The 21,432-nt window shown below is 45.1% G+C and overlaps 2 protein-coding genes across 3 annotated transcripts; one reads left to right on the top strand and one right to left on the bottom strand.

The window, feature by feature from the left end:
- Positions 1–528: 528 nt before the first annotated feature.
- On the bottom strand, positions 529–8,262 carry SETD9 (SET domain containing 9). The gene is made up of 7 exons (XM_078860706.1): positions 7,738–8,262; positions 5,906–6,000; positions 4,751–4,897; positions 4,086–4,209; positions 1,694–1,809; positions 1,312–1,417; positions 529–1,113 (listed from the first exon to the last, which is right to left on the bottom strand). Exons 1-7 carry the CDS (start codon positions 7,803–7,805, stop codon positions 1,026–1,028), a joined length of 744 nt encoding a protein of 247 aa, XP_078716832.1. The 5' UTR covers positions 7,806–8,262; the 3' UTR covers positions 529–1,025.
- A 164-nt stretch (positions 8,263–8,426) lies between these two features.
- Positions 8,427–20,190, top strand: SUPT3H (SPT3 homolog, SAGA and STAGA complex component). Of its 2 annotated transcripts, none has more exons than XM_078860704.1 (11): positions 8,427–8,851; positions 9,514–9,663; positions 10,154–10,238; positions 10,472–10,558; positions 13,433–13,529; positions 14,814–14,932; positions 15,940–16,015; positions 16,290–16,402; positions 17,485–17,574; positions 18,854–18,946; positions 19,798–20,190. In XM_078860704.1, the coding sequence occupies exons 2-11, from the start codon at positions 9,659–9,661 to the stop codon at positions 19,837–19,839; spliced, it is 807 nt and encodes a 268-aa protein (XP_078716830.1). In that variant the 5' UTR covers positions 8,427–8,851; positions 9,514–9,658; the 3' UTR covers positions 19,840–20,190. The 2 variants fall into 2 exon arrangements, with proteins under 2 accessions (XP_078716830.1, XP_078716829.1); XM_078860703.1 differs by having other exon boundaries at positions 8,431–8,851; positions 9,575–9,663; positions 19,798–20,186.
- Positions 20,191–21,432: the final 1,242 nt, after the last annotated feature.

Here is a 21,432-nt window from a genome sequence, read left to right on the forward strand (position 1 = left end):
TTTCCAAGACCACTTAAATTACACGATGCAGGTTATTGTTGTGATTTTTACCCAGGAAAGCCCGAGTCTTATGACTCTTTCATGAGGGTCCTGACAAGTGTTCACGGCAGAGGCAATGATTGCTATGTATAATTCCAACCAAGTAGTTTGCGTGTCATTTTTCACATTGTTGAATATGGACAATGATGCTCGTACACAATGTCCTATTCTTGTGAATGACCTCCAAGGATCTTCAACGTCAACTGAAGCAGGCTGCTCGTATGTTTACAGTACCACTTGGCCATTTCACCACCCAAGCTTACCAGGCTTACAAATCCTCGTGGATGCAAACTTAAATGGATACATTATGGACGAACTCTTATTATACCCTTCTACGTGTGCAACACGCATTTGTAATAATTTTAAATGTATGGGATTGCATCCCCCAAATCAGGGTGGATATGTGGCATTTCCTAACAAAATGTGTAGGCTTCAGTGGCTCGTGTGAAGTAATTCAAAACACAAGTTTACATCAGAAAAGTAAAAATTGTATTGCAAATGCCATGGACTTTAAAACTTGGCGACATGCATGTTTCAGGGGTACATTGTCCCTTAAAAATGAGTTTAAATTAATGTAGTTCATGAGGTTCCTTGAACTTTTAAGTATGGCAACACAAATTAACATGCACAATTTTATGGCTGTTTTGAACAAATATATTTCAGGGACTCGTGCTCTCTAGCTCGCGAGAGAGCGTTTGTGTTGATGCAGGAACAGTCCATGGCCAGCAATGGTGGAGCAAGAGAAAGCATCTGGATTCCAATCTTACATCCCACTCGTATCTTTGTCCCACGGTCTTCTCTTCCGCTGGTGCAGTCAAGTGTTGAGCCGCAGTTATTCATTTACTCGTCTTTTCAAGGGTAGTTTAATACCCGCAGCCCTGAAGGAAATGTGGCTCCCCTTCCCTTATCACTTTCCAAGATTAAGCCTTGGAGGACGCTGATGTGGGAAGTTGTGAGATAAACAACCTGAGCATCACTATGGGTATTCACTGAACTAGGGTGTAGTAGTTGGAGAAAAGTTCTTCTCCGGAAAGGATCTTTCGTAGGGACACCAATACTACACAACGCAGAGGCCTGTTAAAAAAACAACAGGACAAGCACATGTAAGAGTTTGCAAACTACACACACGAGTTACCTGCCTTGATGGCTCGCAAGACTGGTGTAAAGGTCCAATAGACAGCAGCCGTACACTTGTTAATCGTCATGCACGTGTTGCCCAGCAATTAGCGACGTGTACTCACTCACTGGCACGTGTGGTCATTAGGCATTTACCTCTCGATGTCGTGGCTGTAGGGCACGTTGGGAAGGAACCGGCGCAGGCTCAAGGGAAATGCTGGAGGCACATCAAACTCCTGGTAGCACACATTCGCTTCCTTTTCTGCCAGATGTGAACAAAAACACCCACAAATCTGCTTTTAAAATTAAAGTCCAGTGACACAATGGGAGAGGTGTGACAGCACAGATAAGACAGGCAGCACAGATAAGACAGGCAGCACATATAAGACTGGCAGTGCAAGAGGTCTGAGTGGATGTGGCCTTGCCTCCCCATCATGTAGAGGCAAGACGTATAGTTTACTTGCTAAATTGCTGTTCTAAATAAAACCAAGTACAGTACGTGGTTGGTAAACTGTATGGGGGCACTTGCAATAGATACCATTTGAGCAGTTGTTGATGTACTGGCCAATGCTGAGTGGATTTATGGGCTGGGGAGTGAGCCACGTGACATCACTCAGGGCGTGTGGCCCCAGCCTGTCCCGCCCACTACAAGACCTACACACACAGCACCACACACACCCAGCATTACAAAAACACGGACAAAGATCCCCCATATAGTCTACACATGTCGTTAGGGGAAGTGCTGTTAGCGAGCTCCCAGCATTACACAATGATCCCCCTATAACCTGAATTACTGTTGGGGCAATTTGTGTTCGTGAGCAGTTATGAAAGAAGGCCAGCACGGCATAGTCGGGACAAGTATGGCCAGCACCACACCTGTCGACCTCGGAGAGGTCCAGGATTGGTTCAGCTTATCGTCACTGGTGTTGGCAGTGAGCAGCAATTGAACTCAGGTCGCCAGGTTTGTAACCATGTGCGCTCACCACTCCACTTCTCGTTACACAGCACCACACGGCCACAGACACAACAGTACCCAATGATAATTTATGAAACCAATATATTGTTGAATCTTGATTTGAAGCTTTCGTGACTGCAGGAATTCATACTCTTTGGTTCTTTCGGTGAAGTCACGTAGATAGAAAAATAAATAGTAGATCACGACGTTAAGATCGCAATACAAGCGATCGTCTTCAGGTGAAAAAAATTAACCCGTAAAAACAAAGTTTTTCACTATAAATTATTTTGATGCGTGGCGGCTAGAGTCCTCTCGTCCTCTGGCTTGAGATGGCTGCCACCTATGGGTCAGATGATTGCCTGCCACCATTAAGCAATTGGTAATTAAATATAATTTTTTTCTCCTAAAAAGTGTAAAGTTATGGAAAAAAAAATTCACGAAAATAAATTGTCACGCACAACGAGTCTGTGTGCAAAATGTCAGCTCGATTGGATCACGGGAAGTGGGTTAAAAAACGACCGAAAGATTTGCACGGTCGTAAGCGCGCAAGCAAGTGAACTTAATATAAAGGATTTAAAAATACCGCAGGCGGACTGCTGAGGCAGGAAGAAATGTAGCGAGAGAGCTGCTGCAGACAAAGGTTATACTGGTAGGAACCTGGTTATGCCAGCCCACGGGATTATTGTGTCCGTCCGTCGTCCATCCAAAAATGGGAGGGGTGGGGCTGGGTGGAGAGGGGAGGGGCTGGGTGGGGAGGGTGGTGCTGGTCACTCCGTGGTGCCCTTATAAAACTCAACGTTTAACCTACTCACGCCGGCTTGTGCCCGCCCTCACAGTCAGGCATTTTTGCAGAATACACCGCGCCGCCGTTGACCCTGGCCATTGACCGAACAACCCAACGTTCCTACCAGCTCCCTCCGCAGGAATGTGTTTTACGTTTGAGATGGGTACAACCCAAGGGTAAGTGGGCCGGGCTAGAGATGGAATTTGCAAGTAAATGTAAGATCGCAGAGCTAGGCATACCTCGGCTAATCAGAGGGGGGAGGGGGTTGGGGGTGAAATTCAGAGGGAACAGGGTGAGAGAGGGAAAAAAAGAAAAAAAAAAGTTCAAACTTAGAAATGTAATGCAACTCAGAGAGTCGGCCTGAAGACGAGTGCTTGTGTTGCGATCGAAACGTCGTGATCTATTATTTATTTTTCTATCTACGTGACTTTAACGAAAGAACCAAAGAGTATGAATTCCTGAGTCACGGAAGCTTCAAGTCAAAATTGATCCGCCTCTACGTGGAGGTTTTCCACACAACTCAGACGTGACTTCAACCGAGAAGATGGATGCAAATGTATCAATCTTTGGAAAGACGTTGATCAACCAGGTAAAGTGTTAACTGTTGTTGGCCGACTCTCTGAGTTGCATTACATTTCTAAGTTTGCTAAGTTTGATCTGGTTTTTTTTCTCTCGCCCTGTTCCTTCTTTGAATTTCACCCCCCACCCTCTCGTCGGTTACGACAGCCCCTCCCCTCCCTCCCCCCTCTGATTAGCTGAGGTATGCCTCGCTCTGCGATTTTACATTTACTTGCAAATTCCATCTCTAGCCCCGTCCACTTACCCTTGGGTTGTACCCACCTCAAACGTATACAGTAAAAACTTTGACTGCAGCAGCTCTCTCGCTACATTTCTTCCTGCCTCAGCAGTCCCCCTGCTGTATTTTTTCACTTGAAGACGATTGCATGTGTTGCGATCGAAACGTCGTGATCTAGTATTTATTTTCTCTCTACATGACTTTACCGAAAGAACCAAAGAGTATAATATATTGTTGGTTATGGTGAGCTTCACATGACCCGTATTTAATAGTGGTAAGTGCACCACCCCTCGTGAGAGGGTGGCACTTTGTAGGCCCGTGTAGCGCTGTGAATTGGCGCCATGGAACTTAATCCCAGGATTAGCCACGCGCTGGTGCACGGGCCAGCTGGACACCTGTAGACGATCCGGGAGAGGCCGCGGTCACGGCCATCCACCAGCACGCCGTCCAGGCAGCAGAACATAAATGGGTTGCCCAGCGACTGGAACAGCACCGGCTCAAACTTCTGATACACTGTGCCTGTCATGCACAGGGACAATTTTCACATCATTTGGCCGCAATAATATGGGATTTTTCAACCAAATGAAATTATACTGATAAACAAACATAATTATACATGACTTTTGTAGCTATTCATTTGGGATATATATCCTACCTTAAGTTGTTAGCGAATATGGAAGTGAACAGGTCGAAATGGTTTTGAAATCCCACTGAAGAAGTGGTCAAGTGACATACATAACATGGGAAGTGTAATGATGAATATTCAAAGTTGTTAAATTATGATGAAAATTTTTATTAATTGAATGTGGAAAGTTACGTTTATTTTCGTGTAACCAGCTGAGAACTCAAAATTAGACAACGCACATCAATGAAGCAAACAAATTAATACAAAAACAACCAAGTAGAAAGTAGAGCAAATGCACCCACATTGCAGAATACATTTAAAACAGCACGCAAACAAAACATTTATTTAAACAATTTAAGCAACGAAAGCTGGCTCGGACAAAAAACGTAAAGATTATAGTGAAATGTAAAAGTGGTTGCGTCAGTGCCCTTGCACCTGGGTAGAGGCAGACGAGGGCGTGGGCGGGGACGGCGCCTCTCGTGACGAACACTCCGGTACCCGCCCCGGGAACGGAGCTCGCAGCGCGCTCCACGGCAAAGCCCAGAGAGGCGCGCATCACGTCCACGGGCCTCCCCGCTTCCCCTGACGACACAGAGTGCCCACGCCACTTTACTCTCTCCTCACGGCACGCAGTGCTCAACATCATTCACGACAATTCCAAATAAATTGAACAAAAACTGAAACGTAAGCCAAGAAGCATGGGGCGCTGCATTTGGGTATTATATTTGTCCCAAAAACACTCCATCTTTTTTCCCTCGTTTGGATCTCAATCCGATAGCAATATTCACTGTAGTGCGAATAAATAAAAGTCAAAGTAAACCCCTTAGTCAATCCACTGCTTTATGAAAGCCTCCTACACACTTTTCGGTCATGGGCGTTGCTTGACACTACTTTACCAGCAACTCGCGCAAACAAGGGGTATGATTACAACAATTGTACGAAACTGAGTACCGTAAATTACGACTATAATGAGACAAGAAATGTCTGTGTGTAACGCGCGTGACGTCACTCCACATGCCCCCCCCCCCCAGTCATTAATATTCATGAGCGGGTGCATTTTTACACTCGTGCAGGTCGAGCGGAATTTTTTTCGCAAATTCGCTTTAAGTTTGACGTTTCTTTATTGAAAGTGAATCTAATAAATAATTCTACGCAGCAACAAAATGGATTCGGTGTCTTTATTTACTTCTTCAGCACTTGAGACAAAAGGTAAGTCTAATTTATGCTTCTACATTATGGTAAAACAGACATTTCTCGGTGATTTTCCAGATATTGTATTGCAATCCAATTTATTTCAACCCCAGCGACCGAAAGCAGAAAAGAATAAAGTATCAAAACAGTGAATTTGAACAAATTGAAGTATATCTATGTGCTTTTATGACAGTTTTGGGCAAGAATCACTGCCATTAATACATTGCGACAACGAAATGCGGTGAAGTGTTTGATGACACACTTTCGTGCAAGATTCACTGCCATTAAATGTACACAATATACAATTATACTCCGGACAATGTTTTCGTAAATATTACAGCTTCCGTCCGAGGACGGGCAAACAAGCTAGTAAAGGAATATTCCGAGCTATGCACGTACTATTCAGGGCCTGGAGAAGTAATAGCAGCTGTGCTGCCACCTCGCCATGGCCCAGCTGCTCCCCGTCACCTCGTGCACACACCACACGCAGCGTCCTGTTCTCTCTCACACACACACACACGTGTTCACTAAAGAGCAAGGGTGCATTGCCGATTTGTAATTACAATTTGGGTAAGATCGTATCAGTAAAATGTGTCGTAAACCCTCCTCCACCCGACCCAGTCACTAAATAAAGTTGTCACGTGAGTCGAACGTGCCCAGTGTGCGACTGCTCCAGCAGCACGGCCGGTGGGGGGAGCGGTCCACACGCACGTGACAACTGGTCGCGACATTTCGCTGGTAGTTACAGCCAGCATCAATGATCAATTATGATTGATATCGGCCGCGAAAGCCTACGTGTTACATTTAGGATTCCGTTTTAGCATGAACTAAGTATGATGCGTCGTTGTGGAGAATAAAAGTAACAATTAATGAATGGACAATATGCCTCCCCATTATTTGTCTCTCCCCATGAAAATGAAGTGTTGCTTGTATTATACCAATGATACTGACAATATGCACTCCCAGAAGGCCGTGTGGATGATGAGATGCGTAAAAACACACAAATATAAGGAAGCGTATCATATGTGCATGTATTTGTAGTATGTCTATTTGAAACAAGCGCTGTGAATGAACACGCGCGTTCCCCGCTTGTGCTGTGTGGGCCACCGGTAGACGCGGAACTCCGGCAGATCCTGCAACTTGAGAGTTTAAATTCACTTTCTCGTCAGTGCACTGAGGTCCGCGAACACGCTTCTGGGGCTGACGGGGCCCGCCAGGGAGGTTGGGACCTCTGCAGTCGACGGCGCTGGGACCAGGAGCCAAACGTGATCCCGGATGCGGTGCTTGGTCACAAGCGGTGGGACCACGTCGAGTCAAACCCGCGTCACGGAGGACGTGGGGGGTTGTGGCTCTGTCGGTCTGACGTGGCCGCGCACGTGGCCTGCAAGCCAGCACCGAGGAGGCAGCAGCAGCAGCGAGGGTCGCTGGATCGCACTCAGACGTTGTCAAGCGCCCTTCCCGTGGCCGTCAAAGGAGCCATCACCCCTGACTCGCCACGAGGTGGCATACAGCCACAATGTGGACAGAGCTGGACACCTATTCCGTCTGCATGGGACGGTGTTGCCCCCCTCTCACGTGTGGGGTTTCCTCCCACATCTTAACACTCTTTAATTGGCTACACAACCTTGATATGGTGATGCCCGCAGAGCCAGGCCACACGTCGGCACAGGCTCCACCACCGCCGCCGCATGTCGCCTGTCTGCTCGTCTATGGCCCCTCCCGGCGCGAGTGAGCGGAGGCGGCGGCGGCGCGTTCCGAGTTGCCTGATGATGAAGATGATGAAGATGCACTGCGAGCACGAGACCCATGGGGGTGCTCAGGTGCGGGTCAAGGGGCAATGGCAGCGGTGCCAGTGGCCCAGAAGGCGATGGCGCGGACTGGTGATCTCGACACGGTGATGATGGTGATACCACAGCACACACTGCATCGCCTGGGGAATAAGATATCGCTTGGAATGGGATCTCTATTAACTTGGACGGAGACACCTAATAAAGAGATACATTACGAGTCCGTGACGTTGAAGATGAGTTAAACATAAACTCGGGACGATGTATTTTAAACTTGACGTCACGGTGCAAATCCTGAATCCCGCAGCTGACGACGACTTGGCTCGCGGTCACGATGAGGAGGAGGAGGCGGACCTACGGCCGCGTTAGCCGCAAGTCCAGTCGTGTTGCAGCCTCGCACGTGGCAGGGAGGCAGCCATGGCGCTGTGTGCTTGCGGCACTCGCCTCTGGTTTTTGAGAATATTGAGCCACATCCAAGGGACGAATCGGTACTTGTAGCTGCCCCACTTCATGGCGAGGGCGGCCCAGAGCCAGAGCTCACGGGCAGCGAGGACTCGTGACGACGCGAGGGTGCTGAGAGGCTGAGTGAGGCTGAGGGTGGTGTGAGGCTGACTGTAAGGCTGTGAGGCTGAGGGTGGTGTGACTACTGAGTGTGAGGCTGAGGGTGGTGTGAGGGTGGTGTGACTACTGAGGCTGAGTGAGGCTGAGGGTGGTGTGAGGGTGGTGTGACTACTGAGGCTGAGTGAGGCTGAGGGTGATGTGAGGGTGGTGTGACTACTGAGGCTGAGTGAGGCTGAGGGTGGTGTGAGGGTGGTGTGACTACTGAGGCTGTGAGGCTGTGGTGGTGTGACTACTGAGGCTGAGTGAGGCTGAGGGTGGTGTGAGGGTGGTGTGACTACTGAGGCTGAGTGAGGCTGAGGGTGGTGTGAGGGTGGTGTGACTACTGAGGCTGTGAGGCTGTGGTGGTGTGACTACTGAGGCTGAGTGAGGCTGAGGGTGGTGTGAGGGTGGTGTGACTACTGAGGCTGAGTGAGGCTGAGGGTGGTGTGAGGGTGGTGTGACTACTGAGGCTGTGAGGCTGTGGTGGTGTGACTACTGAGGCTGAGTGAGGCTGAGGGTGGTGTGAGGGTGGTGTGACTACTGAGGTTGTCCTCTGCTCCGAGTCTCAACCTCGCGGTGACATCGACTGAGATTCCCCGACTCCGCCGCGTCGATCCCGTGATTCGCTGATTGGATCGGCGATGACCGCGCCTCGTACGGTGACTGGAGTCTACGCAAGCTGCAGAATCCGCAAACCAGAGAGAGACAGCAAATCTGTGTCGCACATCTCTCATCATCGCCGTGATTAGCATCTCCGGGCGCGACGTGGTGCGAGAAGAAGCGAAACGCGCGAATCGATTCTGGGACCTGCCGCGCGATTCGATTCCCCCACGACGCGGCCGCGGTGAAGAGTGGACGAGGAGGAGGAGGGGAGCAGCGAGGCGCCATGACGAAGCCCAAGAGCAGCAAGAGGAAGATGGAGCGGGTGAAGGAGCCCGAGAGCTCCGCAGACTGCAAGGTGAGCGCGGGGCCGCGAGGGGCCCGGGGGCCGCGAGCAGCCCCCGGGGCCTCACCAGGGCCAAGCGCCCTCTAGGCGAGGTGGCGCTCGCCAGACACAATTTTATTTTTAAGTTTTATATTTTTAGTTTTATCATTTAAGTAGTTCGCCTGAAACCCCCTTGAGATGAACACATCTCGTTGCTACGGAGCATCTCGTTTGCAAGGGCGTCCAGGGTGTCTGGTGGCGCGTACATCATCGCGATCACAGCGCCGTGTGTGTGTAACATGACTGTACACAGTGTGTAACATGACTGTACACTGTGTGTAACATTACTGTACACAGTGTGTAACATGACTGTACCGCACGTATACACAGACAAAGATCCCCCGTGCAGCCCACACAGACTGTGGGGGCAAGTGGAGGCCGGCACGGCACACGAGGGCTTGGTGACCAGCACCACGCCCGGCCACATACACAGATTGCGTGTTCTCTCTCTCTCTCTGTCCCCACGGTCTGCACGAGTTTCCTCCGGGTTCTCCGGTTTCCTGCCATAGCTAAACGCGGACAGTGGCATTGGTAGAAAGAACATCCTTCCGACTGAGTTTTCTGGGTAAATAAGTACGTGAATTATATTTCCTGAATAGGGCTGGGGTGCTGAAACATCAACACGTGTCTCTCAGTGGCAGTAAAGACACGCCTGTTGCTGCTGCTGCCCACTGGTGTGGCGATGTTTATCTGCAGGGCTCCGGTGGCAGCCCTGCCCCGGTGTCTGGACTGGGGGTGCAACAGAGTTCGCGCCCTTCGCTGGTCTCCGACATACAAAGCATGATGTGAGCACACCCCTCGCACTGAGATGTCAGCTCACACCTCGCCATGGAGTCAACATTGGGGGGACCAAATCTCCCAGGGGCTCTGGGGGTCCCAACTCAGAAAGATATTCTCATTTCCTGCCTAAAATATAAAAAAAAATCACGAACACATGGGATGGACTTTTTATTTATTTGTTTACAATAATGTCGAATAGTGTATTGTATTACAATGCTCTGTTCATACTTTTTTTTTACCATTGTTTCATTATATGTAATTGCAGAGATTAGGGATTAATAAAGTACAACCATAACCACAATCATATAAACAGAAATCTATGCACTGATTTATATGAAGACAAGTCCAGATATTGTGGCCAAAGTTTATCAAATTGTTATTTTTTTATTTACATAGCATAGTAATTCTTGTTTATAGCAATATATTGGGGGGGGCATTTTGAGCAATAGGTGTGTCTGTCAATAACTATAACAAGCTGTGCACTTCCACCTGCAGGTTTGCAATGGGGGATGTTCGCCGTCCTTTGCAGGAGTCGGCTGCACTCATTGAGGATGTTACTCACACACAACTCGCGCTAATGGTGAGTGGCATTTTACAAATCCAGACTAACCTTAATAAGTTAGTAAATATGTGAATAAGGCAAAGTATGACGGCGAATTGCACTTACACATTTACATTTAGAATGGAAAATTGACTGAATTAGGCAAATGGAGTTATGGAAAGATGTGCATGACCAATGTAAGTTTTTCTCTGATGCATCTATCAATGACAGAAGGTTAACAATTGACTGCTTGTGTGTGCAAATGCGTGCAGCTGTCACACCTGCAGGATGTGTGTGCGATGCGAGGGGGTAAGCACATTGGTCTGGAAGACATACTTTTCCTCATGAGAAAGGATAAGGTAAGTAATCGACACTGCATATACACGCTCTTCTATTTTAGCGATTTTATTGACTTCCATTGACTTGAGGCGGTTTTCTGCAAATTTATTCTAACCTCAATTTGTCTTTACTCTTTGGTTCTTGCGGTAAAGTCACTTAGGTAGACAAAATAATAGATCACGACGTTTCGATCGCAACGCAAGCGACCGTCTTCAGACTCAATTTGTCTTGCTTCAAATTTGCCTGAGGTTACTCTTTGGAATCAGAATGTGATGCTAAGCTATCGATTCTTTGTTCACAGCATCAGATTCCCCCCAGCATTTCGATTTAAAGCTTTCGTGACTGCAGGGATTCATCTTCTTGGTTCTTTCGGTAAAGTCACGTAGAAAGAACCAAGAAGATGATCCCCTCAGCATCTCGCACACTCGACTGTCTTCCTCACCTTTTCTCATGGATCTTTCATATCTGAGATTCAGTGGTGGTGTGAAAATGTAGCGTGCTCCCTCTTACTGAGCTTGGTTAGATGATTTTGGCCAAACTTAATGTGCATGTTATAGGTTATTAGGTGATACTGCGTTGGCAGTGGTGCAACAAACACAGGTAACAACTCAACGGTTGGGGTGATAACTTTACGGATTGTGCAGTCTGAATATCAAATTCATCTTGAGAGCTTGGTGTACGTGTTCCAGTTCACTGGCTAGGGTGATGATGGTCGGAAATACATCAATCTCTATGGTGTAGAGTTTTGATGAGGGATTTCTTCTGGGATGGATGATGGTGGGAGTCAAGTTTTAGATATGCATCCGTATGGGTGGCTTTCCTGATAAACAGTGTCCCATTGAGCCATCTGGCCTCTTTTCGATTAAAATATGCAAGAATGGTAGCTTGCTATCCTTTTCCACCTCCATGGTGAATTAGAGCTGGTCGGCCATGTGGCCAGATGACGAACATGTCATCAATGTACCTCTTTCACAAGGACGGACGTAGAGCGGATGCCTGGATGGCATCTGTCTCAAAATTTTCCATGAAAACATTGGCTACAACTGGATATAAGGGAGAACTCATTGGGGTACCTTCAACTTGTTTGTAGAATGTTCCATTCCAGGTGAAGTAAGTGTTGGTGAGGCAGTGTCTCACCAGGGCCGGTACATCAGAATTCACTCCTTGTTGGACCAAATCTTCAATGATTGCAATGGTGTCGGGCACAGGAACTTTGGTAAACAAAGAGACTACATCGAAACTAACGAGCAAATCACCTGGAGATCGTGAGGTGTCCTTAATTAATGATACCAAGTGAGCTGAGTTAAGTACAGCTGAGGTGGTCTTTCCAGTGAGTGGTTGTAAGGTCTCAGACAGAAAACGGGCCAGTTTGTAGGTGGGTGAGTCAATAGTGGAGACGATAGGATGAAGGGGTGTAGCTTCTTTATGGATTTTTGGTAAGCCATACAATCTGGGTGGTCTTGCAGCAGAGGGTTTTAAGGAAAACCGCTTGGTTGGTTCGATTTAAAGATGTCGAATCGGTGATGATATTGTTGGTTTTCGTAACGAGGCTGTCGGTGGGATCTTATAAAAATGTTGTATATCTACCATCATTAAGTAGGTCCTGAATTTTGTTATTGTATGTGGTTTTGTCCATGATGACTGTGGCATTGCCCTTGTTGACTGAGAGGATGACGATGTCATTTCTCTTTTTTAATTGAGAAACCTCAAAGCGCTCATCCTTACTGATGTTGCTAATAGGTGTCTTAATCTTGATTTGAAGCTACGTGACTTTACCGAAAGAACCAAAGAGTAATAGGTGTCTCCGATCTTGCCACGTCTGCAATAATGTGTCCCAAACCTTTAAGGGGTGGCTGCGAAATTCAACCCGTTCTGCTAGAACCGATTTTAGGCTGTCGGAAATTAGACTGATAACAATCTTGTCAACGTCTAACTTTTTAACGTGTGGATCTGGCTTCTTCTTGGAAAGGAGGTTGAAGTTGGAAATCAAGTTATCTTATATGAACATGCAAATTTTCACCTGGCAGCCCTTTGATTGGTGGAAAACCAACCACCATCGTGGTCACTGCCCACCACTGACATTAACATTAACTGCTGACATTTGGGCTACGCCCATTTCAAACCTTTATAAACAGTTTGCCTTTAGAAGTAAACTTCCTTTTCCTGATGACGACCGCTTGTGTTGCGATCGAAACGTCCTAGTGTTTTTGTTATTTTCTTTGAACCTATCCACGTGACTTTACCGAAAGACCCAAATAATATACTCGTGCAAATTTAACTCGAAATCCAATTTGATGTTTCTGTCACTTAATTTTACAGTGAAACTTTTAAAAGTAATTTGTCTGAGGCAAATTATGTGACTAAAAATCTATTTTAATGCTTTGTTTGTGTACTATTTTTTTTATTTAATCTGTAATGCGGTTGTTTTTGCTGAAATGTATAGTTCCTTGTGTTTGCGCTGATCTCTGTTTGGTTCGTTGTTGTACTTGTTTATCATAACTTTGGTCATTTTGGTGATCCTGATCACTCTTGCAAATGAATATGTTATGGTTATAAATAAGTTCCTAAGCAAACTCAGCTTGACCTTCAACTTCCTCTCATAAATTTCAGCTTTTATTGAATAGTTGTTACACTTGCTCAATGTGCTGTTTAAGCAGTGTTGTGAATTTAAGCATGCATAAATATTCGGATTTTAAGAATGCACCCCCACCATCATTGTTACATGCCAAGTGAATACATATCGGTCATAGCAATGTATGTATATGTTTACACAAGGAATGCTTTATTTTACAGCATGTGTATATGTTGTATTGTTTGTGTTGGAAATGTGCTGACCAACAAAGCATCGTTCATTCATTATTGGTAACATTGTGTGTGTTGGCCGTGTTGGTCAGGGGAAGATGCGTCGTCTGATAGCTCACCTCAACTTCCGGGACCTCAAGTCACGCGTGCTACAAAGTGTGCAGGAAGATGAGGATTTCTTTGGGCCAGGTGTGGAGTGCGTGTGTGGTACATGCTCACCATTTAATTGCATATCGTTACAATAAGCACAGATGCAATAAACAGCATCCACAAATTACACGTGCAGAAACCAAAAAAAAATGTCTGCTGGGCCAAGTTGACTTAATATATTTAGATATATTTTTTGTTGTATATTTTTTTACGTCACATCATTCATGCAAGTTGCTTCTCAAAACGCTGTAGTATTTATAACATGCACACATTTCACACGATGAACCGTAGACAGAATGATATTTATACTGTATGAATCTTGTGAATTATGACGCTCTATTTTACATGTACCTATGTTGAACTTCGTTCACACTGTATGTAGCCAACCGTGCTAATTGGAGGTGCGGGGTGCTACTCCAGTAGGGGTGGGTCAGCAAGTTATATGAACAAAATACAATGAAGGATACAAGAGTAAGGTAGAGGAAAGTTAAGCAAGTCACTAAAAATAAATATGAATAAAGCATGGAAGTACAAATTATACTATTACATCAATTCCTGCAGATGTATAGAGACCAAACTCAAGCTTGGGAAAGACATACAGGAGAGCAGCCAGAACCGGCCCCAACAAATGCCCAAGCTCTATAGTCCTATATTTGGATGTCTGTCCAACTCCAATCATGGGTATTTGTGGGAGGAAACCGGAGTATCCAGAGAGAACCCAGACGTGCGAGGGGTTAACACGATAACGTAGAGGTCAAATTAATGCATTTTTTACTGCAATACCCTGACAAGCCAGGAGAGGGCGACCTCTGCACGTGTGTGAGTCATTGTACCACGGCAGCTCCCTTTTCCAGCTGGATAGATACATCTGTGATGTCTACTGTTAGACATTTCTATATATGGGCCAAATCGTAAGTATTTTAAAATGTTTTTTTTTCATGCAATGACCATAAATGCAAAAAAATATATTTTAACAACCTTGGTAAAAACCAGGATGCATTATAAGGCCGACAGTGTTGGATTTCATGAGAAGCCTTCATCACGGCAGAAAATCCTATTCTGTCTGTATGCCATGTCCCAAAACTTTAAAAAAAATGTGACCAGAATTCTCCATTTCAGCCTCATTATTTATTGACACATGTTTACGCAGGACCCACCTCTTTCAGGATGATCCTGCGGAGTTTTCACAGTTGTGGAAATGTTTATATGTTTCCCATCCAGCCTGCTTGTGTGGTTCTAAATTGATTGGCTTTTGTATTATTTAATACGTTTAAGAAGAATTGACGCTTTGAATTATTGACGAATGTATGGCTTGTTTTGTAGAGGCAAGCAAGCGGCAGAAAGTATGTGCAGATGTACTAAGTGTGCTGGACCAGACAGGAATGATGTCATCATGGCAAATGGACTCTGAGACCGAGGGTGTAAAGCAAGAACGTATTGCTGTATGTGATGCACATCACATGCACACAGCACACAGTCATGAATACTTAACAGGAAGTCTGTCTACATGTACAATTAAATATATTGTGCATCTCTTGCCTTGTTGACATTTTAAACAAATTCATTCCAGTATCATTTATTTGTGGGGAGCGGTAGTGTAGCGGTTAGTGCGCTGCACTACGAGCCCAGCAATCCGGGTTCAATTCCCGCTCGCGGCCAACACCAGTGACGATTATCTGAACCGGTCATGGGCCTCCCCAAGGTTGACTCAGCCTCAAATGAGTAACTGGTGCCATGTGTAAACATTGCCACTCAGGAGACAAAGGCGGCCGGGCATGGTGCTAGCCCACCCACCCCCTCGTGTGCAGTTCCAGCCTTCATAGGTGCTCGCTAACAGCAATTACCCCAACAGTCTGTTAAGGCTACACGGGGGATCGTTGTCTGTTGTCTTGTGTCATTTATTCAAGCAAGCAAGCTCTGGACAAGTTTTAACATCCATGGCCTAATCAATAGCAGAGTCGGGCTTGTTGAACAAAATACTGATGGGCTGCTAATTGTTATAGCAAAGAGCCCTGCATGAAAACTGTGGGCTCATCCAACACAAAAACAGCAACTTAAACTCATTGTGTACTGGTACGACGGATTGTGGGTATTATATAAATATTGGATTATTTCGTTTCATACTCTATAAAAAAAACATTCTGACTGGATTCATGCCTGGATTCCTGGCTGGCACACACCCAAGCATGGTGGTGACATCAAGTGTATTTGCCTGTAATTCGTTTTGCCCTCTTTTTGCGAATATTTAAGTGTAACTTGCATCGCACCTTCGGCCTGTGATCACTTCCTGTGTTGAATTTGCCATTGACAGAGACGTCCCTGACACTCAGGGGTTTGTCCACGAGAAGTCTATTTCATGTTTCATTTCACCATGTGGACCTCCCAAGTAAACCTAAAATATGCCCAGCTCGCTGTGTTCACGTGTGTTTGTGTGCGTGTGCGAAAACAGCGTGCTGAGCGACAAACAAGAGAAATGGATTCAGCAACATACGCAGAGTTTTTTGACAGTCGACAGGCCAGCTTTGGTAAATATATGCCCATATTCACATTTATATAGATGGAACCATCATTATCCATGATATATCCATTTCTGGATTACTTCCCCACAAAGTAGTACTCATTTAATTAACCCTGAGGGATGAAGGGCTGAGTCAACCCCCAAGTAGTTTGAATTTTGCAACCTTCCAAAAGCCGACCACTTGCTCTAATGCCACACCACCTGGTGGTTCCTACACGCCCGAGAATATGTAATGTGTTTATCATGTGTGCATTTACGCGTTTATTTTGTTCTTTTTCCAGCCCGGAAGATTGGGAAACTACGCGATTGGCTGGATTTGTCCTCTCTGGAGGTGAAACCCAATGCCATGGCGATGGAAACACTGGCATACTTGGCTCAAGAGACAGTCGCCACGGTAACGATGCACACACATAGGAAAATAACTTGTTTAGCACAACACCGTTGTCCACACTTGTGTTGTTTTAGTTCAAATAAGCAAAGTGTAATTATAAATAAGTATTCTTTCTGAGAAAATGCAACATCTCCATGTGTGTACATGACAGGCAGCTGTGCATTTTACTGCGTTTCATACAGCTTGGCTCTCGTGAGACTGCCTTGAAAATGTTTTACTCCCTCAGCATTAGTCATTTGATGTTTTAACACTTTCGTCAACGTAAAAATGTTCGGTTCTTGTAGCTGCCAGAAAAAAATTCCACAATTAATCTTGCCATTTGTATTGCCTTTTGTCATATATAATAACACAATATAAATATGCCAAAGGCCCTTTCGAAATCCCGAATTTAAAATTTTCCTCGATGTACAGAACTTGTGATTCTTTCAATAGTTTCAGTTTGTGTTGACAGTATCCCACCACTTTCCTCAATATCAAGTCATCCTTCTTGAAACATTGAAGTACCATGTTGCTTAATTACTTACGATTAGTTATATTGAGAGATATGTTAAGTCACGATTACATGGTGACAGGATTCAGAGGCATGGGAAATTACAGACGACCAGGCAGCCAGAACCTGTGAAAACAATTGCCCAGGCTCTGCTGCCCTATATTGGGATGTTTCACCAAATCCATTGAGTTTTATACGTGGAAGTAAACCATAGTATACGGAGAAAACACGTGTGTGAGTGGTGGTAAGATACAATATCTGTAGAGATGGCATGCAGAGGGAATGCATTCCACTTGCTGTACCGCCATACTTTGGCAAGCCAGGAGTTGGCGATCTTGATGTCCATGGGAAGGGAGGAGGTTTCATGAAATTGATCCACAAACCCTCACCACCTCCACAGTGCAGGAACTACAGGCATGAAGCATATTCAGGAGCGCACCCCCTCTTATGTAGTCCCCATGGGAGTCGATGATCATAGCACCCACCACACTACTTTTACATTCCTCTTATCTATAGCCACATGTACATTGAGCGGTCGAGTGACTGGATTTGTTTAATAATTTCAGTATCGTGTCCTGCCGTTTAATGTTATTAGATTGTGGAATTGTCCCTTTTGGTGCAAAGAGACATGGAGCTTCACATAATGAAAGAGGGATTTGGAACGCAACGCAGAATGGGTGTACAGGTATGTAATTACTATTACTATGCTTACTCTTTGCTTCTTTCGGTAAAGTCACGTGGGTATAAAATAAAATAAATCACGACGTTTCGGGCGCAACACAAGCGTCCATCATCAAGTGGGAAAGCGTGGCCTGCTGCTGAGGCAGACTGTTGTAAAAGGTTTGAAATGGGAGTAGCTCTCGTCCAGGAGGCCGCTCCCCTAGCTTACATTTACATGCTAATCCCTCACATTAACGTAGCCACTTCCGTGCCCTTGTCGAGGAGGCCGCTCTCCTATCTTACAGTTACATGCTAATTGCTCATATTAACATCACGAGCCCCGGCCACTTCTTTATGACCCTTTGGCTACACCCATTTCAAACCTTTAAAAAGTCTGACTCAGCAGCAGGCCACGCTTTCCCACCTGATGGCGGACGCTTGTGTTGCGCCTGAAACGTTGCGATTTATTTTATTTTCTACCTACGTGACTTTACCGAAAGAACCAAAGAGTATGGATTCCTGCAGTCATGAAAGCTTCAAATCAAGATTACGATGCTTCTTGGTTCTTTCGGTAAAGTCACGTAGAATGGAAATAATAAAATAATAAAATAAAACATAATAAGATAATTCTCACGACGTTTTGGCCACAACGCAAGCAGCCGTCCTCAGGTGAAGACCAGGTCTGTCCTCAGGTGAAGACCAGGTCTGTCTCCCCGACAGACCTGGTCTTCACCTGAGGACAGCTGCTTGCGTTGTGGCCGAAACGTCGTGAGAATTATCTTATTATGTTTTATTTTATTATTTCCATTTTACGTGACTTTACCGAAAGAACCAAGAAGATGAATCCCTGCAGTCACGAAAGCTTTAAATCGAAAAATTACGATGCTTGTTTACCCAGGAAGGCCTTGCTGATACTCAACTTTTTTAGGAGAGTCCTGCCAGGTTTTCTGTCGGGGAGGCAATGGCTGTGTCCCAATTAAGTAATATGTGATAATTTTTTCAAATTTGGAAAAAATACATAGAAATACATTTATGTAGACATAATTTGTTTATTATTATTATTGGTGCGAATGAAAAAGTCAAAATGTCACGGCCCTTTTTCAATACGTTGCTTAATGAAGGCTTCTCCACTCATGTGGTTGTTTGTGGTTGTTTGACTATACTTTCCCACACTAGTTATCATGGGTTGGTGAAAGGGAGGCCCAGGACCAGTTTAGATATCACTCGCCTCTGATGTTAGCCTTGGTATAATTCTTCATTGTAACTTTGTTGTGCTTTAAATTCTGTGTTATGTTTACATGCAGAAAATTGGCTCTCCGATAACTCCTGTCCATGTGAGAGAAGCCGTGAGACGCTATACCGAACAAAATACAGGAGGACCAGTTGGGCTGTTTACAGTAAGAATGCACATGCACATTCACACATGTGTGTCAATTGCAGAAAACACACGCTCCAATACTATGTTGGAAAAAAAAAACATCTAAATAAGGAAGTTTGAATACTGAACAACGGTTGCAGCGCTTTGAGTGGGCTCACGAGTAATGGGGAGATGTCCTTTCCCCTGATTAGTTGGTGATCCCCCAGCGTAAGCCGACGAAATTGCCTTTTGTAAAGGGGCGTTAAATGCACTTGACAAAATTGAAATTTCCAAATTTAGGATGGGTTCTTAATAGTTGATGAAAATGTTAGATTTCGTCAAAAGTGTCCATCCAGTTTGGAATAATATACTTAGAATTATAAATTAGAGTGTATTCACCCCATATGTACTTAGTGTATAACAAAGACAAAGATCCCCCTTATTATAGCCTGACATACATTTGGGACAAGTGCTGAAGGCCGACACACCACACAGCACCATATCTGGCCACCTTTGTCTCCCCAATGTTGATGTTTACGCCACATAAGGTACTAATTTAAGGCTGAGTCAACCTAGGGGGGACCCAGGACCAGATCAAATATTCATCACTGTTATTGGTTGTGAGCGGAAATCAAACTTGGGCTGCTGAGGTTGGAGCACAGCGCACTAACTGCTGTATATACATACATGTGTTTGTTTATACACGTACATGTGTTTGTTTATACACATACATGTACAATATGGTTCATTCTCACTTGATCAGTACATGTATTAGATTATGCTTAAATTTGAATTGGTTATTATGTAGATGTAGATATGTGCAAATATATATGAGATATATTGTTATTCAATAAGGTGTATTTTTTATGATGATTACTTTTTGTTTTACAGAGTGCATACAAGCAATTCGGGACCCCATTTTTTGCCTGCTAAAACACACGAGCATGTGTACGCGATTCTGCAGAACACTTAAACACAATCGGTAACCGCCAATTATCAGAAGTCTGCACCTGAAGGCCGCAGGCATGGTGAAGAGATTCTGAGCGTTTGCAGGGGGAGCGGGGCGTGTATCGTCCATTTACACGGTGGCATTACCAGTATCCCAATTACGCTCTACGTGTGCACACAATATTGTGTTTACATTGTTAATTTTCCAGTGGATAGTATTTAATGTGAAGTGTGTATTATAAACTGGAATGTGCACTGTTATTAAATCTCAATGTCCAAAAGTATTTTGTTTTGGGAGAAATCTTTTGTCAGAAAAATGTACAATGCCATTAACAACACTGCCTATATAATAAAACATATTTAATAAAAAAAAGATACGCATATTTATTTTATTTTAAAGCAGCATTGTTGATGAACGTGTTGAGTTTTTTGTTGCTTGGGCACCACGACACGCAGTATCACCAAACGATGTGTTCTAGTCGTAGCGAACTGAGAGACAGGTGGTTCAAACCCTGCGCTCCATAAGGCTGTGGAAAGTGGTTGGCAGAACAGTTGCGGATACTGCAATTCAGAGTCGTCGTGGTTTAGGAGAATGAAAGCTCTGATCTGGATCATATGGTATTTGTGTTGTTTTGAAAAGCTATATGGTGACCATGTTAATGACCTCTAACACGTTGGAGTGGCATTTTAGAGAAGACCATAACTATTAAAAATACGGCTTAGAAAAATTTCATAACTCATTAGCATTATCATTAACCTTATTTATAAGCAGCTTAATTGTTTTAATCTGTCTGACGAGACGCTGAATGTCATAACCAGTCTGATGTTGACGTGTGTTTAACCAATGTTAATGAAATTATGCACTCCCAGAAGGCCGTGTGGCTGGCTGATGCGATGTGTAAAAAAAAGAATAATGCGGAGAAATAAATTGTTGTCTGCTTAATTACAAGTGAATCAAGAGCTCACCAATACCCCAGAGTTATATCGAGTCCTCGGTGAGGGCTATTCCACTGCGTACAAGTTTTAACAGCGAGACGCTTGATTTTGTCATTGTTGAACTACGGATTAAATATTGTATTTCCTTGTGTTCAATTTCACAGTGGCACGCATGTACGTTGTTCTGTAAACCTACACACATGCAAAATGGTCCCTGTGCAAAGCGTTTAGACTGCTGGGACAAATGTAGTGAAGCAAGCATCAGGTCGTCTCATTATCAACATAGCACACGAGAGGAGTGATATGTATGTTAACTTATTTCGCACCGTGCGTAGCCAACCGGTGGTAACCTTTAATTCGGCTCAACAGATCGGTTTTTTCGGCTGCACCGACCGAGAGGATGTCTCGACGAGGTTCAGATACCAACTGCCAACAGCGCCCCGGCAGCAGAGCACGAAACCACAGCCCCCCCCCCCCAGCGGAGCCACAGCCTCGCAGGGAGCGAGCGGCCCGAGTCACCACCACAGCCATCCCGGCACTGCGGGTCGAGTCCATAGCGCTTGGCAAACAGCTTCTAGGGTGCTGCTGGGTGTGGATTGCATGACGGCGGGTCGGTGGGGTCGCACTGGAGAGCTGTGAACT

This window comes from Lampetra fluviatilis, chromosome 10, assembly GCF_964198595.1.
Source record: "Lampetra fluviatilis chromosome 10, kcLamFluv1.1, whole genome shotgun sequence".
In the NCBI taxonomy this organism is placed as follows: domain Eukaryota; kingdom Metazoa; phylum Chordata; class Hyperoartia; order Petromyzontiformes; family Petromyzontidae; genus Lampetra; species Lampetra fluviatilis.